Source organism: Pleurodeles waltl, chromosome 7 (assembly GCF_031143425.1).
Source record: "Pleurodeles waltl isolate 20211129_DDA chromosome 7, aPleWal1.hap1.20221129, whole genome shotgun sequence".
In the NCBI taxonomy this organism is placed as follows: Eukaryota; Metazoa; Chordata; class Amphibia; order Caudata; family Salamandridae; genus Pleurodeles; species Pleurodeles waltl.
Window position 1 is genome coordinate 994114746 of NC_090446.1, and position 18176 is coordinate 994132921.

At 42.5% G+C, this 18176-nt stretch overlaps 1 protein-coding gene across 3 annotated transcripts in view; it reads left to right on the top strand.

Moving 5' to 3' along the window:
* SDK2 (sidekick cell adhesion molecule 2) overlaps nucleotides 1-18176 on the top strand; it is a 945724-nt gene that overhangs the window by 784538 nt on the left and 143010 nt on the right. For all 3 annotated transcript variants that reach the window (XM_069199807.1, XM_069199808.1, XM_069199809.1), the window contains exons 23-27: nucleotides 1837-1946; nucleotides 8783-8933; nucleotides 11536-11773; nucleotides 16686-16801; nucleotides 17666-17855. In XM_069199807.1, coding sequence (XP_069055908.1) covers nucleotides 1837-1946; nucleotides 8783-8933; nucleotides 11536-11773; nucleotides 16686-16801; nucleotides 17666-17855 — 805 coding nt within the window. The remainder of the gene's footprint in view (nucleotides 1-1836; nucleotides 1947-8782; nucleotides 8934-11535; nucleotides 11774-16685; nucleotides 16802-17665; nucleotides 17856-18176) is intronic.

Consider the following 18176-nt stretch of genomic DNA (forward strand, 5'->3'; position numbering starts at 1 on the left):
AAACAATTATGTTCTTGCCGGTTTTGAAAACTCACTGAGGATGGATTTCTCTCACAGCCGCCAAAGAAGCATGGACAACAGTTAAGAGGCACTGATGGGCAAATCAAATGAACGGATAATTTTTTTGGGAAGGGGGAGAGGAAGTCCTTGAACCTAGATCAAAGGGCTCTTTTGGAGTGATATATTTAGTCATTTTGGTGTCTTACAGTACATGGTCTTATGTATCAAAGTTAGAATCTTAAACGTCATTGTGGCTTACACTCGCATTCTGTATTTGAGACATTTTCATAACACATAAAACATAGAACATGTGTCCCAATGTAGCCCTGCTTATAGTGGATGGTGTAATATCTTTTTTCCTGTCATTACTAGGTAAAACCTGGAGGTGAGAGACACAAAAAATTACACCTGTGCCGTGGGAGAAACCTAGGGTGGAGGGGCGATTCGTTTTTTGTTTTTCTGAAACAAACTGCCACATTTGTTTTTAAAATACAAACACATTTGCAAAGTTTGGTATACAGTCATAAAAACTGACATCAGTGGTCCACTAAGCCTTTTGCACAATGAAAGGAACCATTATGCTTGCATTTCCGTTTCCATGTACAGAGATGACCAAAGGAATTTCACAGATGGTAGTCCATCAGGATGGCCGCGTTAATGTCCTACACCACCATGACAGACTGAATAAAGCCCAATAGACATTAATGACAGACTTGTGTCCACTCAAGCAGACAACTTGGCACCTTCTAAAGATGAGTGAAGTCAAGACACAGTTTGCCAATTTATCAGTGGATTAGGAGTAAACAAAGTGCAGAAACTGATAATGGCCCAGTACCTCTATTTAATAGGATTGTGTTTTGTGTAAACAGTTCTGAGTGACCTGCAAGCTGCAGCCCTTTGTCAAAGCTATAATCATATCGCAGGAAATGTGTGGAAAAGATATAGGGCCTCATTACAACCTTGGCGGACGGTCACCGCCGCCCGCCAAGGTTTAACCGCTGTGCAGCAGCCAATGCGGCCCCACTCCCGCCGGCCCCATTTTGACATCCCCGCCGGCCCAGCGGGGTGTCGGCCGCAACATGGGAGGCGGCTCCTAATTGAGCCGGCGGTGTTGCGGCCATGCGAAGGGTGCAGCTGCATCCGTTGCGCTTTTCACTGTCTGCTGTGCAGACAGTGAAAAGCAGTGTGGCCTTTGCCTGGGGGCCCCTGCACTGCCCATGCCAAGTGCATGGACATTGCAGGGGCCCCCAGGGGCCCCGCGACTCCTCTTCCTGCCAGCCTTTCCATGGCAGTCTCTACCGCCATGGACAGGCTGGCGGGAAGGGGACTCGTAATTCCCTGGCGGAATAAAATCACTGGGACAACCATAGTGGTAAACCGCCAGTCCTAGCAGTGCGACCACGGCGCTTCTACCGGGGTCGTAATCCGCAAGATTGTACCGCCAGCTTGTTGGCAGTACAATCTCCAAAACAGCCCTGGCGGTCTTTGACTGCCGGGGTTGTAATGAGGCCCTCCTTGTATCTGCAGAAAATTTTAATTTTACAAGCCAGGGAAGCTCTGGTGAATGGGGGCAAGAAGAAGCTGTGATTCAAAACTTCACTTCCTACTATCAGAGTATCCATATAGGAGATGGCACTTGAATATGCATGACATTGTTGCAGTCCTTAAAACAAGGGGTGGTCATAAATAGCTTGACATGTAGGTCACACAGACTCCACCAACCTCACTAGGCCTAAGTAGAGATCAGAATTGAAAATACTGCATACTGCTGAGACACCTTTGTAATTCTTGCTGCTTTTTTCCCCTCTGGCATTCCTTTTACCCTTAACCCCAAAGATCGGCATATCCGGTGAAAGTGAAGCATGGGTCCTAATTCACCAACTGGTCAGTGAGCCAGATGCTCGCTCAATGGAGGTGCCCGACCTGAACCCCTACACTTATTACAGGTAAGGGACTATAGAATGATCATACGAGTTATCTTCTGTTTTATTTCTAATGGTGGAGTAAATTTACGTAAAATTCAAATTTGTGTGTAGCATCAGTAAAGATTTTCCTCCATCAGTACAGGGCCATTTACCGATCATTATTTTAGTCTGAGATGCATCATTCTTGTCTATTTTTGAACCTGAATATGACATAACCCATGCCCAGCATCATCATGAAGACCATCCAGCTCCACGTGGGTAACTCAGCGAGTTGCCACTTTGGAATGTGATGGTGCAGGAGGCATTTGGCGCAAATGACCTGCTGTTTCAACAGAGCAAATTCTGAAGTAATATAATTTTCTTTCACAAATTCTAGTATTCATATCCCTCAAAGAAACAGCACATTGTGCATTCTGGGCAAGTTTTCTTTTGTGACCACATGACTGGAATATACACATTTAAGAGAACCTAGATGACTGACTTGGACCTTCTTATATTTTGCAGCTGTTTGACCACGTGTTCGATCTTTTTTGCTTACATTTGATGTAAGTATTTAGGTCTTTTTGCACAACAGTTTCTCATGGGTAAGACAACAGGAGTAAAAGGGACTCTCTTTTTGTGTTCTCTTTTTTTCCTCCCATCTTAACGAGATAGTAAGAATGTTTTGATTTGAGTATAATATTTTATATAATTTTTGGACTTTTTTCTTTTTCTTTCTACGGAAACCTTGTGACAGTCCATACACATGATTAGCTATCTGTGTTTATTCATGTTTAAATCACTTTTCCTAGAGCACTGAATGGCCTGCGCTATTTGTAATTTTGTGTTACCTATCAATAAATGGAGCAGATATCACCATAATACATGCTCTTTGAACTAATTTTGGATTCCTCTGCTTGTTTGTTTCACAACATTTCTTGATTTCACTTTGAATGACTTTAAAACTGATTATCATCATAGAAATTCTATACCTATAACAGAGTCTTTATGTGACTGCTGTTAGCAAGTGAATGCCTAGGAACCTTATGTTATAGTTATCTGAGACTGTTATAATTTTGCAGCATGAATCCTTTTCTGGATTCACAAACTTGCATTAGACCACCATCTAATGGTTGAGTCCGGAATTGTCTTTTTTCCTTCTTCGTGTTTTTTTTTCTTTGGGTGGGAGTCGTCGACCACTATTTGGTGGCATGCCCATCCCATATATAATGTCAGACAGTGCCCCAGATGTTCCTGTGTGCAGTGGCCATCTTCAGATTATTTTTTCTGCCGTTGGGTCTGGGAGCAACAGAGGAACTCTGAAAGTTTTTTGAGAAATATCATGGTTTTATTCAAGAAAATCTACAGAGTCACCAAAAATCACAAAGAGGATGACAAGAGAGAAGGGGACCCTTCTCTTCTTGCTTTTTCCAATGAGGGACCTAGCCGGAACCAGAAGGGGACATGGAAAATACCCACTTTAAATTTTGCTCCAAGTGCCACCACAAGTTTGCGTGGAGAGACCCCCAACAAGGTCTGTAACCTCTGTCTCCCAAAGGACCATACAGACGAGGACTTGAGACCTGAAGACAAAGGCTACAGTGCCACACACATGGCCACCCGAAGTGCAAAGGTATGGCTAAACGGCTTAGGCCTGTCCAGCGACAATGACAAAAACGTTGAGGAAGTTGAAACTGCACACAGTGGAGAGCCGAACATTGAAACATACACCACAGACGCTGAGAGGAAACAGGCAGAGAAAAAAGCGAGTCACAAAGCCACCAAAAGGCACTGAACATTCTAAGTCCTCAGGCAAAAAGTAAAAAAAGGCACCCTCAGTGCTCAAAATGTCGAACCGAAGGTCAGCTGAAAACCAAAATGGCCCATGGATCCCGAGCTGGTGATACCAAGACAGCCATGATACTGCCAAAAACCACTGATGTTACCACGAGTGCGAGAGGGATTGGAGATGGACACAAAAACCCTCAACATTGACAGACCCATCAATGCCAAAGAAAAGTCCTTCGTAAATGCTCGAAGCCAAAACGAAGGCACAGGGAGTCAAAAAGAAGAAGAGAAGGCTGAAAGCCGAGATGACAGTGCTCCCACACTAAACCTTCAACGACCTTCGACATCAAAGATGATCATCTGCCTTAGAAGCTCCCGGAACACTGGAGTCACTGGAGGAAGAGCCTAAAGAAGTTCTATGAGACAGAAGACACTAAAGGTGGTGGAGGCTTTGACAAACAGTCATGGAATACAATGGAAATAGATTCATCCGAGGACGGGGTGGACATCTACCCTTCAAGGCCGTCACCCCCAGGAAAACTCTTCATGTACAAAAGCCTCATCAAAAGGGTTGCTGACACATATAATGTATAACAAGAGGAGGAAAACTGAGATTCTTGTTTCCTTCTGAAAACTGTAATGCCTGATCACAAGGGGAACCTACCAATATTGCCAGGCATCCTGGACCAGGGAAAGGAGACATTTAGAGAACCTGCCACTGCAAAGGCAGTTACACCAAGAGCTGAGAAGAAATACAAACCCTCAGCACAAGACCCAAGATATATACAGGGGAATGCACCAGCAGACTTCACAATTGCCTCTACTGCAAGAAAGTGCAAAAATACTCCCACATCAACCTGGCCTCCACTCACGAAAGAGAGCAAACAACTCAACATGGTGGGAAGGAAGATGGAGAAGGAGGCCACAACTCAGTGGTGAATTGCTAACTCAAACGCACTGCTGAATCGATACAGCCACCAACACTGGGATGATATTGAGTTCCTCATGCAACACCTTCCTGAAGAATACAAGAAGAGGGCCAAATCAATCATGCAGGAGTGAAATATAGTAAACACATGCCTAAAATCATCTTTGGATGTAGAGGATAGTGCCAGTAGGCGGATGTGCACCCGCACCACACTAAGAAGGCATGCCTGGCTAAGAGTGTCAAGTTTAAACCAGAAGGGCAGGCATCCATAATTAACATGCCATTCACGGGAAACACCCTGTTCGGCCAAGCAGTTGATAAGTCCTTACAACAAATAAAGAAGGACAACGAAACATACAAGGCCATAGGAGCCTTACAGTTTAGAGGCTCGTTCAGGAGGTAACAGGCAGAACACCGTTCCTACAAGGCCAAGAGCAACAACAGGCTCAAGGCAGTTCCCAACAGGTCATGCAACAATCAGAGTATCAGCAGTAGTAACACCCTGCCAGGCAGCCCTTTCAGGCGAGAGGAAAGGGAAGAGGGCAATTCACTCAATGGGGAGTAACAGCAAATAAGTGACTCGCCCCACAAGCCAGACCCCCACATAACACCAGTGGGATGCAGAATAAGACATTTCCCAGGAGAGTGGGAAGAAAAAACTTCAGACAAGTAGATTTTAAATGTGATACATCACAGATACTACATAGAATTAACCAACAATCCATCTCAAAAACCACTGAAACCAAAGACATTTCGAAGTGAGGAACTCAAACAATTAACAGAGGAAGCGAAAGAGCTCTTACAAAAACGCTATTGAGATAGAGTGCCTCTAAGGGAAAGAAACAAGTGAAATTACTGTCCTCACTTTCTGGTCCAAAAACAAGACCTGAGTCTGAGACCAATCCTAGACCTCAGATTCCTAAACAAATTCAATAATACTCAACATTTCAAAATGACAACACTCTAAGGAGTCATCCCACTTCTAAAACAAGGGGACTACATGGCTACCCTAGATCTCAAGGACGCCTACTTACAAATCCTACCTCAGATTCGTACTAGACAGAGTACACTACCAGTTCATAATGCTGCCATTCGGTATAAAGTCAGCACCACATGTCTTTATAAAGTGCCTTGCTGCAGTAGCAGCCTGTCTAAGAAGGGAAGGAATACATGTATACCCATACATAGACAACTGGCTAGTAAAGGCAAAGAGATTTTCAAACTGAAATCACAACTCTAAAAAGGCTGAGTTTCTTCATAACTACAAAAATCATCACCACAACTAGAACAGGAAAAGGTGTTCCTTGGAGGGACTCTAAACTCAAGGACAGCAAGAGCATACCCTATCCCAAAGAGGATGGAGGCAATGGCAGAACAAGTTCACCTATACCAGAAAGCGCATTCTCTGACAGTAAGGACAATCATGAAGCTAATGGGCTTGATGGCATCATGCATACCACTCATAACACATGCAAGACTGCACATGCTAGCTTTCCAAGAATGGATCTGCAACAAATGGTCACAAGCCACTGTGAGTTGGATCTAGTGGTTGTCACATCAAGAATACAGAAGGAAGCACAATGGTGGAAGTCAAAGCAGGTCACCTTTGGAAGACCATTCAAGACACCAACTCCCAACAGTGACCATCACAACAGATCTATCCCACGAGGGTTCGGGTGCACACACTCAGGGAACTTGAAAATACAAGGAAAATGCAACAGTTCAGATGTGTTGAAACACAATAACTATATGGAAATGATAGTTTTTCTAGCCCTGACACATCACAGGGACAACTGTGCTATTACAAACAGACAACACAACAACCATTTTCTACCTGAACAAACAGGGAGGCACAAAGTCATATTTATTGAGCAAACTAGTGCATGGCATTGGGCAACTTCAAAGTAGGTCAGTCTCTCCGCCATTCATCTACCATTGAGGGAAACACAGAGGTGAACACATTAAGCAGACAGGAAAACAGCTCACCCGAATGGGAGCTGAAACAGGAAACACTGGAGAGGATAATCAAGATCTAGGGAAGACCAACAATAGATCTGTCCTCAACAGCAGAAAACACAAAATGCCAAAACTTCACTCCACCTGTCAGAAAGGAATGTTCTGTCACTAAACTGGTCAGATAGATTTGCTTATGGTTTTCCACCAATCCCCTTAATAAACAAGATACTGGAAAAAGCCAGACAACCAAGGATGAATCTCATCCTAATAGCCCCTCAATTGGCCAGACAGACATGGTACTCTGAACTACTAGAGTTGTCCAGGAGACAAATTATTGAGATAAAAGCAGAGAAGAACCTGCTAACAATGCAGAAGGGGAAATTGTGTCACCTGTAACCAGCAACACAGCCTAGCAGCATGACGCCTGAATATAAAAAGTTCGGATATCTATACCTAATGCCCAGGACAATGAAAATCCTTAGGAAAGCAAGAAAACCTACCTCAACTGTTGCATAGATAACATGAAAATGGAAACAAATACAAGACTGGAGACAAAATTGTAAACAAATACAAGACTGTAGACAGTACTAACATATCTCACTCATTTATTGGATAGTGGCTTAATCTAGTCTTAATTAAAGCTACACCTGGCAGCTATAGTGGCATACATCAAGGGCACCAGGTGAATAGGGTTTTAGGAGGATCAAAGAGAATTACTCTACCAAGATCAGTTCCAGACCCAGTGTGGATCTTAAACATAGTATTAACGCAATTGATGACAAAACCATTTGAACCTATGCACAAAGCGGATCTTAAATCACTAACAGTCAAGACTGCATTCCTAATCGCTATCACTTCACTGTGGAGAATGAGAGAACTGCAAAAACTAACAATACAGGAACAGTACATGCAAATACACAAGGACAAGGTGGTTCTCGGGACCAACCCTCAATTCCCACCTTAGGTCTCAAGCAGGATTCATGTCAGTCAAAATATACAGCTACCAGTGTTCTTCAAGGAACCACAAACACAGATGGAAATAGCTCTACACACATTGTATGTAAGAAGAGCTTTAGTATACCATCCTCAAGAAACAAGAGTTTTGCAGCAGAAACCAGTTATTTGTATCCTTCTCAGAAGAAACCAATAGCAACCAATGGGTTGCCAGTAACAAAAAGAACAATCTCAAGACGGATTGTAGAAATAATACAAACCTTTTACTCAGGGGATGATGCTACCCACACACCCAAAGGCACACTCAGCAAGGAAAAAGGGTACAACGTTAGTGTTCTTAGCAAAGGTACACATGGAACAATCTGTGCAGCAGCAACATGGGCAAATCCCCACATATTCACAAAACATTACTGTGTGGACATTCTAATGAGCAAGGGGGCACAAGTGGGACAAAAAGTACTATAGGACTTACTTGCAAACTTTGCCTCATTTCATCCCAACCATCCCAAGGGAGGGAATTCCGCTACATGATCTAATGCAAAACATTTGAATCCAGAGAAGGATTCATGCTGCAAAAACAAATGGTTACCTAACAGTAGGAGTAGTTTTGTATTCTGTAGAGTTTTCTGGAGTCACATGCAACCCTCCCACCCCCTAGAAATCGGAGATAATGCAACCAGGTGGGAACAGGAGAAAAAAAACATCCAAGATGCAGAAATAAAAGAGTATGAATATGGCCACTACACAAAGGAACATCCTAAGTACCGTCTGATGTCATACATGGGATGGGCATACCACAAGATAGTGGTCGACTGTGCCCCCCCCCAAAAAAAAGAAGAAGAAGGGAGAAAGACAATTCTGGACCCAACCACTAGATGACTGAATAATGCAAAGCATGTGAATCCAGAAAAAACTTCAGGCTGTAAACCTACTCCTACTGGTAAGTAACCATGTCACTATCACAGTCTGAAGAAAAGAATCACTTCAGAGTTTGCTCTGTGGGGAAGACCTGACCTGGAATCTGATTTCAGTGACCTGCAATTCCGAATCAGTTTCTGTTTTTTCATGAATTATTATTGCATGAATGTATGATGTATAGGATATTTTTTATAAGAAGATTACATATTGAAAATTATTTTTCTTTTTTTACTTCTTAGAGATATGTTAATGCATGCAAAGTTTATTTAATGTTTTGCTGTCATTTCCAAACAACACTACATGATGTTTTTCTTCTTCCTCTACCTCACTATAGTTTCCGCATGCGCCAAGTAAATATCGTTGGCACCAGCCCGCCTAGTCAGCCATCTCGAAAGATTCAGACACTCCAGGCCCCTCCCGACATGTCACCTGCTAATGTGACCCTGCGCACTGCGAGCGAGACCAGTCTGTGGCTGCGCTGGGTGGTAAGTACATGGTGCAGTCCCATTAGGATATGGTTCAGCTAAGTGGTTGTCAGTAAGATCAGGGAAGAGAACAGGATAAGGATAAGTCAAATATAGAGGTGGTGCAAAAAAACAGTGTAACTGCATTACCAACTATTCAAAGGGAACGCCTGCTGCTCATTTGGTGGGGACAGACAGACAAATAGATGCACAAACACACTGAGAATGGAAAAACATACACACATTAACTGGTAAGAAGAGAAAATACAAAGACTGACACACACACACAAAGAGAGTGAATACAGAGGTAGGTGGATAGACTCATGCATAAAACACTTGACAGTGGAATGGAAGAAGGTTCATAAATATAAAAAGTGCAAAGAATTTAGGACGATAAAACAATGTGTCTTTATTTGTGTGGATAAAATATTTTCCAAGAGAGAGCAGGATTTTCACAATCCATACATCTCAGGAGTAACATAATTCCATTCATTTATGTAAATTAGTATATGTCAAATATGAAAAAACCTAATCCATAATCAGTCATTGTCCCATTGCGTTGCATTGCAGTTCTGGGGACATTAGCATACCACTTGGCCTCTACAATAACACAATTACAAAGCAATGTAATAGTCAGTCAGCACAATTTTGTTAGAAAGGTAGCCTTAGCTTTTCACCAATTCTAATGCTCATGACAGCACAGATTGCAAATAATAGAAGCTCAACTTTCGATGACATGGGATGCCTTCCTGCACACTGCTCCGCATTAAGGCAGCTTTGGAATAAAGCTGGTGAGGGCTCCTACGTAGTATGTTCCACTAAACATTGAACAGGCCCACTAAATGAGAAGCCAGATACACCAAAGGACTGTACACCAGTGCTTAATTTGAGCTGGTGGTTGCCGGTGGGGGCAACCAGCACTTATTTTTGAGGGCTGGCACTTATGTTGTTTTTTACATTAGGCGAGTAAAAGACATATATTGGAAAGACGGAAGAAGAGAAAGACGGAAAAGTGTCAAAAAGGGAGCAAGCTGCAAGAGTGAGCTGAAGGGGCAGGGATTGCCTGAGATGGCTTTGGGATTCCACCTCCTCAGTATTCTGCACTCAGACTTTTAATTGCAGCTGCCACATGTTTCAGAGGAGAGATTTGGGCACCGGCACATTTTTATTTACAAATTAAGCACTGCTGTAAATATAGGTTAGTCTTTCACCCTTCAGATGAAAATGTGATCCTTAATATGGATTAATTATCATCCACTGGGTGGTTGTCCCAGTTTGCAGCAGCACCACACAACAGATGATTTGGCTATGAGGATCCAATTTCCTGATGAAAGCTTCCCTGCCTAAGAGGTTCAAAACGCAGAGTGTTGAGAAATAAAAACAAGAAAGTGTTAGGATATATCTTCAGATTGAATCCCATGTGACAACGAAATAATTAACATATTTGGATTACTGAATACATCAGCACCATCAATGGGGGTAAATATGACTGACTCATGCAATTGGTTGTTTCACCAGTAAAATAACTAAACCTTTCACTAGAGGTCCTCGATTTTCAAATTATTTGTAATGGTTGATGATTGAATTTATTGTATAATTGGAAGAGTGTTCACAATATCACATGGCTGAAACGTGTGTTGGGAAATGTATGTAGTATTGAACGGATTGTGGCATTCCCTTTAGCTATGTGTACACAGACAGAGGCCACTGGAATATGTTTTACATTTTGAACTAATCCCAAAATGAATATAACTTTTGTCAGAAGAACATCCATGCCTTAGTATTTCTTATTAAAAAAAAATTCCATGGTTGATGCCACTTGGGAACCCCTTATTTTTAGATCACACATTGCACTGTACTTGATTTTAACTGTGGTATCTCAAATGACATCACCAATGACACTATTGATTACCTGAGCAACGACATATCTTTTGACATCCTCAGTGACATGACAGATTTAATCTAAAATTTCATCTATGATAATCTCAGAGACGACTTCATGTATGCGCCCATTTAGCAATACTGTCAGTCCAATACACTAATGTTCTCATGCACTGTTTAATTATGTCTAGTGTATTCAAATTCTATCAACATGTTTTTATTGTATTTGTAGCAGGCTTACCTATTTTAGCATTTTTTTCATGCTTGATCATGATCATGCTTGTCTAAACTTTTTAACAGCCAAACAGACACATGAGAAGATTACTTAAACCCTGCAATCGGAGTATTTGTGCACAGTGCCTCTTCACTATAGTGACTTGTGTATGTTGTTGGCTCATAAGCAGTGTCAGGAACTATTGATGGGTAAGAAGTAGACGTAGATGGCAGTATTCTTCTTCTGCTAGTAACGACAGTCGTTGTAAAATTGACAAATCCATCAAAGACATCATCTGTGATACTTAATGATATATGTTGATCTGAGCAATGATGTCATAGAAAGTGATTGACAAAAATACATAATTGTGTACTCAGAGTACATTTTGTTTAGCTGACAAAAATCCCTTAAAGGTGTCGAGCTCTTAACAGCTACAACAGCAAGAGGCAGGGAAAAAAACAAGATCATAGGATAAACATGAAGTAGCCCATTCCAAAATGCCACTAACCTTACTGCTTCTTCCCCCAGCCTCTACCGGAGATGGAATACAATGGGAGCCCTGAGTCTGTTGGCTACAAAATAAAATACATGCGCTCTGACGGCCGAGGGAAGACGATGGCCCATGTCATCCATGATCGCGTTGAGCGAGAGTACACCATCGAGGACTTGGAGGAGTGGACAGAATACCGTGTACAGGTGCAGGCCTTTAACGCAATTGGCGCCGGGCCATGGAGTCCCACTGTGCTGGGCCGCACCAGAGAATCAGGTAGGCCTAGCGTGGCATATCTCTGGGGATATATCTGGGAACTCTTATGATGTGGCCATGACCATTCGATTTTTGCAGATTTGAGCTCATTCAAGCCTTTAGTAAATTGTTGATTGTCCAAAGCAAATGATAACCTGTGTCCCACTAGTGAAAAAGAAGGGATATTGCAGAACATGCTCTAGTCATGTGGGGTCGTACCACTAAAATATTAGAGGGTTGCATGTCTGGATTGAGGAACTGGAGGGAAATGTGTGTTTCAGTACTAGAATAACTATATGCAACGCCAGACTGTCCTACCGGGCATCAGACATTTCCTGGGGAGGCTGGAAGGGTCAGGGCCGGTTTTGTCTCTGGAGGGCGGTTTTGTACCAGTGCAGCAGTTTTGTACTAGTGCAGCAGTTTTGTACCAGTGCAGCAGTTTTAAAAGTACCTGCTGCAGAGTTCCTTGTCTAGTCAGCAGTTTTCGGGCACCAATAAAAGAATCAAGATAACTGATTAATGTACCTGATGGAGAGAGATCGGGGACAGTTGTCTAATGAGAGTTTTGACTCATCTAAGGTAGTGCAGAGGTTTAATATGCCTAGTGAGAGAATGTGATCCATGCTGAGCAGTATGGGCATAACTCACTGGGTTACTGCTTATGTCACAAAGACTATTTTGTTAGTGTGCAGTTGATAAGTTACAACCAGCAATCTAGTACAGTGGATTATTAACTGCCATCAAAGAGGTGTACGCAAACTGCATGGCACAGGTTGGAAAGTTTTGTTTTTTCCCAGTCTTTTATTATCCTCATGTTGATAATAAGGGTTTGTTTGGGGAAGACATTAATTCTTATTAGAAAAGCCAACCCTAAGTAATGTGTTAGGATCTGAATCCTGAGTTTGTGCTTCTCCACACCAAGCACTCTTACAAAATGCCTACCAGTTTGGATGGCATGTGAACCTTATACCTCGTAGCCCCCATTGCCTTATGTAACCTTTTTATACAGGGAGTGCAGAATTATTAGGCAAGTTGTATTTTTGAGGATTAATTTTATTATTGAACAACAACCATGTTCTCAATGAACCCAAAAAACTCATTAATATCAAAGCTGAATATTTTTGGAAGTAGTTTCTAGTTTGTTTTTAGTTTTAGCTATGTTAGGGGGATATCTGTGTGTGCAGGTGACTATTACTGTGCATAATTATTAGGCAACTTAACAAAAAAAAATATATACCCATTTCAATTATTTATTATTACCAGTGAAACCAATATAACATCTCAACATTCACAAATATACATTTCTGACATTCAAAAACAAAACAAAAACAAATCAGTGACCAATATAGCCACCTTTCTTTGCAAGGACACTCAAAAGCCTGCCATCCATGGATTCTGTCAGTGTTTTGATCTGTTCACCATCAACATTGCGTGCAGCAGCAACCACAGCCTCCCAGACACTGTTCAGAGAGGTGTACTGTTTTCCCTTCTTGTAAATCTCACATTTGATGATGGACCACAGGTTCTCAATGGGGTTCAGATCAGGTGAACAAGGAGGCCATGTCATTAGATTTCCTTCTTTTATACCCTTTCTTGCCAGCCACGCTGTGGAGTACTTGGACGCGTGTGATGGAGCATTGTCCTGCATGAAAATCATGTTTTTCTTGAAGGATGCAGACTTCTTCCTGTACCACTGCTTGAAGAAGGTGTCTTCCAGGAACTGGCAGTAGGACTGGGAGTTGAGCTTGACTCCATCCTCAACACGAAAAGGCCCCACAAGCTCATCTTTGATGATACCAGCCCAAACCAGTACTCCACCTCCACCTTGCTGGCGTCTGAGTCGGACTGGAGCTGTCTGCCCTTTACCAATCCAGCCACGGGCCCATCCATCTGGCCCATCAAGACTCACTCTCATTTCATCAGTCCATAAAACCTTAGAAAAATCAGTCTTGAGATATTTCTTGGCCCAGTCTTGACGTTTCAGCTTGTGTGTCTTCTTCAGTGGTGGTCGTCTTTCAGCCTTTCTTACCTTGGCCATGTCTCTGAGTATTGCACACCTTGTGCTTTTGGGCACTCCAGTGATGTTGCAGCTCTGAAATATGGCCAAACTGGTGGCAAGTGGCATTGTGGCAGCTGCACGCTTGACTTTTCTCAGTTCCTGGGCAGTTATTTTGCGCCTTGGTTTTTCCACACGCTTCTTGCGACCCTGTTGACTATTTTGAATGAAACGCTTGATTGTTCGATGATTACGCTTCAGAAGCTTTGCAATTTTAAGAGTGCTGCATCCCTCTGCAAGATATCTCACTATTTTTGACTTTTCTGAGCCTGTCAAGTCCTTCTTTTGACCCATTTTGCCAAAGGAAAGGAAGTTGCCTAATAATTATGCACACCTGATATAGGGTGTTGATGTCATTAGACCACACCCCTTCTCATTACAGAGATGCACATCACCTAATATGCTTAATTGGTAGTAGGCTTTCGAGCCTATACAGCTTGGAGTAAGACAACATGCATAAAGAGGATGATGTGGTCAAAATACTAATTTGCCTAATAATTCTGCACTCCCTGTACACTTATTTACACACGTATAGTTCATTGTCTCTGTATGTGTGCATGATGTAAAGTGCTCCAACACCATACTCTGATATGAAAAGTGCTTTAAAACAAATGAAATATATGCAAGAAAGGGCTATCGAAAAATGAGTCTGTTGAAGGGTAATAGTGAGGAAGCCTTTGAAGAGCTCCAACAAAGATTGTCGTATCCTGATAACAATTGATTATCGAAACACCCTCCAACCACTCCCAAAAAAGCCATTGTAGTGGTCAGACTCACTCACTGCACTTTCTTGCTATGCAACTTACGGGGGCTGGTCTGACACAGTTTGCCAGGACTGCTTGGGTTCCCAGTCTGGCCCTGACTTTATGTCTAAATCGTCACTTGTGCATGGGGTGGGACTAAGAAACTGAGCTGCAAGGGCCACCGTAGATCTGAGTTTATATATGTCCAAGTTGGTAGCAGGGATCTCAGAGCTGGAAGAGATCAAGTCTGTAGGATGGTGTTATTTCTCTATTTCAGTAACAACCAAAATCTGTTAGTAGCATAGAGGATGAAGATATTATATGCACAGTCCCTTTACCTTCCATAATCATAGCAGCCAATAACCACTGACATTTTGATTAACAGAATAGAACAGCGACACTGAATTCCATGAACAATTAGTGCTGCACTGTAGAACAATTGCTGTTATACAGGACTCTTAAATCCTAGGCATAATCAAAAATGTTATCAAACACTCACGCATCAAGCCAATTAAACATTTAGAGCTAAGGGGAAAGGAACAGCGGATCTTCTTTTCTCATAATCCCTCAGACACAAAACCACACACAGTTCAGTTATATTCATAAATACATGACAAGAGATAACCACAAATAAGCTTTGAGTCACCTGGTAATTAAAAACACCTCATCCCCGCTTCCCCGAGACTGACATTTTCGTTAAAGATGTCCACGGCCCTGACATTGACTCTCTAACTCAACAAATCGAACGCTACAACATAAGCAAGTTTAGATACATATCAATAGGTGAAATATTCAAATGCATAAGAAGATGAAAATGCATTAGCCAGTCCAAGAAGGAAGCCTAAGACTAATTACCACCCTCAATCCGACATGCAGGGGTAGCATTACACATAGGGTTCACTATTTCACGGACCAGATAAGGGCGCACTATCCCACTGATGCACACCCTTACGTTCGTGCAGCAGGTACAGAGTCTGACAGTGCACCATAGCCCAGTGAATGAGTATGTCTTAGTGCACTAGGGACAGATCATCCATGAGGAGGTGGAAACCTGGCCTCCATTTCAAAACATTGCAGAGATTCTCCTGGAGGGCTGTGCAGTGAGTGACTGCACCTGCCTGTAGGAGGTTATTGGATGCGGGGTTACTTGAGGACCGGCTTTGCCACTATTTACCGCAGCAAATCTTCTGCCAACCTCTTGACAACCGCCATCCTTTCGACTGAAATCTCGAGGTGGTAAGTCTTTTGCTGTACACAGCTCTAAGGCTTAGAATCTGCTTCCTAGTACTTTGCACTCTACTCGATCTTAAGCAATTTTTGAATAAGAAATTAAAACTTGACTCTTATGAGCTTCTGAAACTTTGTAGTTCCTTAATTTAATCCATCTACTTTATTTTTACAGAAATTGTAGTGGCATTTAGCATAGCACCAGGATGCTCTTTTTAAGAGTGACAATTGTGCTTTTACAAATATCATTTCATTTATTCATTCATTCATTCACTACAACCCTGGTACTTCCCTCGCATGGAGCGCCCTTTGGTGGGCATAATGAATGTCTGCCCATCTTAATTCCATGATCCCTCGTCTATGTGTGTCAAACAATGTCCCTCCTTTATTCAGCACTTCACTGTTGATCCTTCTCAACTGTTGTTCATTTTTGCTTCAATGCTCAGATGTCAATTTTTCAACTGTTCTTTTTTATTCAACTCCCCCGCTGTGTCTGTCTTTCTCAGCCATTGTTCCTTCTTGACTGAGGTTTTTTTTGTCTGCCTGGCCCAGGCACTTTCACTAATTGTTCATTTTACTCGTAGTTGCTTCAGTTACCTCTCATTGATATGGCTTGCACTTGGATGGTATCCTGGACAGTTTTTTCCCCTTCTGTTTCTCGCTTTTCTGTCTGTGCTTTCCTTTTTCAGATGTAACCCTCTTGATCTATTTTTTTTTATGACCGTTCTTTGCTTTATGAAGGGCTGCTCTGTAGCCTCTTGTGTGTTTTTTATAGTGCATGCTTCATTCTGTGATCATCAGCTAGAAGCAGAATTGGCTGAAGCCAGCATCAGTGTTCTGCACCTATAGGTGTGCATTAAATGGTCACCATATGAGCATTTCTAAACTTTCTTCTTTTTCCTGTCAGTACCCTCCTCTGGGCCCATCAATGTCTCAGCTCTGGCCACAACATCGAGCAGCATCCTGGTGCGGTGGAACGAGGTACCAGAACCTGAGAGGAATGGGCTAGTGCTGGGGTATAAGGTGAGAAGAGAAGCACTGGTTACATCATTTAATGCTCCACACAACTCCTGAGGGTAACGTTTTCTAAACACCTGCCAGACAGCTCCTCAGAAAGGGCTCTCATTCCTTCCTATGTCTCCTTCCTTCTTAGTGAGACCTTTTTACTGACTGACACATTCCACCTGTGAGATGATTCTTCTTACTTGTTCTCCTTAATTCTTCTTGACACAAGACCTTCTTTACTCACCCTGTTGCACACCACCCGAGGCAAGGCGTTTCTACCTTCATACTGTATCCTGCCCCCTGTGCTGAGACTCTTCCTCCTTCACCCTGTCATGTACCTCAAACAAAAAGTTCAACCTTCTTTTACAATTTCTGATACTGAAGACCTTCCTTTCTTCACCTTGCCTCATTACTTGCTCTCTTTGATTCCTTTTGACACAAGACCATCCTTCCTTCACCCTGTTGCACAACACCCGAGGCAACACCTTCTTTTTACTCGGTCACATTATCCCTCAGGTAGGACCCTCCTCTATTCACCATCTCTCATACGTGTTAAGGTTATACCCTAATCTCCCCTCACATCCTGATGTGAGACTGTAATTCTGTCACCATACCCAATATCTCCCAAAGTGAGTTCTTCCTTCTACCATAGTTCCTAATTCCTTCCAAGGTGAGATTTTCCTTCCTTTACCCCATTACATACCTTCTGATGTGAGGTCTATCACCGATGATCCTATGACCTACCTTTCAAAGTGTGACCTTTTCTTTTTTCACTGTCCCTCATACACTCTTGCAAAGTGTTAACCATCCTCTCACTCTCTGCTCAGGGGTAATGACCGAGATGCCCAGATAGCACTATTGATGTGTGTTTTCTGCTCTTAGGTGGTGTACAAGGAGAAGGACTCTGATTCTCCGGCACAGTTTTGGCTGGCAGAAGGGAACTCATCACGCAGTGCCCAATTAACTGGCCTTGGAAAGTATGTCCTGTATGAAATCCAAGTATTGGCCTTCACTAGAATCGGAGATGGGGTCACCAGCGCACCATCAATCTTGGAAAGAACTCTAGATGACGGTAGGTCCTGGAGATGTGTTTAGAGGAAGGGGTGAACAAATGTCTAGTGAAGAATTGAGTCATGATCGGGTGGAGGAGTTTTAGGCACATAGATTAATAGATGAGAGAGGACTGGATAGGTTAACATGTGGATGATAAAGGAACTAATGTTTGAAAATGGGAAATTTTGAGAAAAAGTGATGAAGGAGGGGACAGATGGGTGAATGGATGAAGAGAAGAATAATTAACTGAGATTGAGAAAGGGATGCATGGCTTTTTGGAGTAAAGAGCACAAAATAGGAGGCGGGTGGATGAATTATTTGGAAGGGTGTCGTATATCGG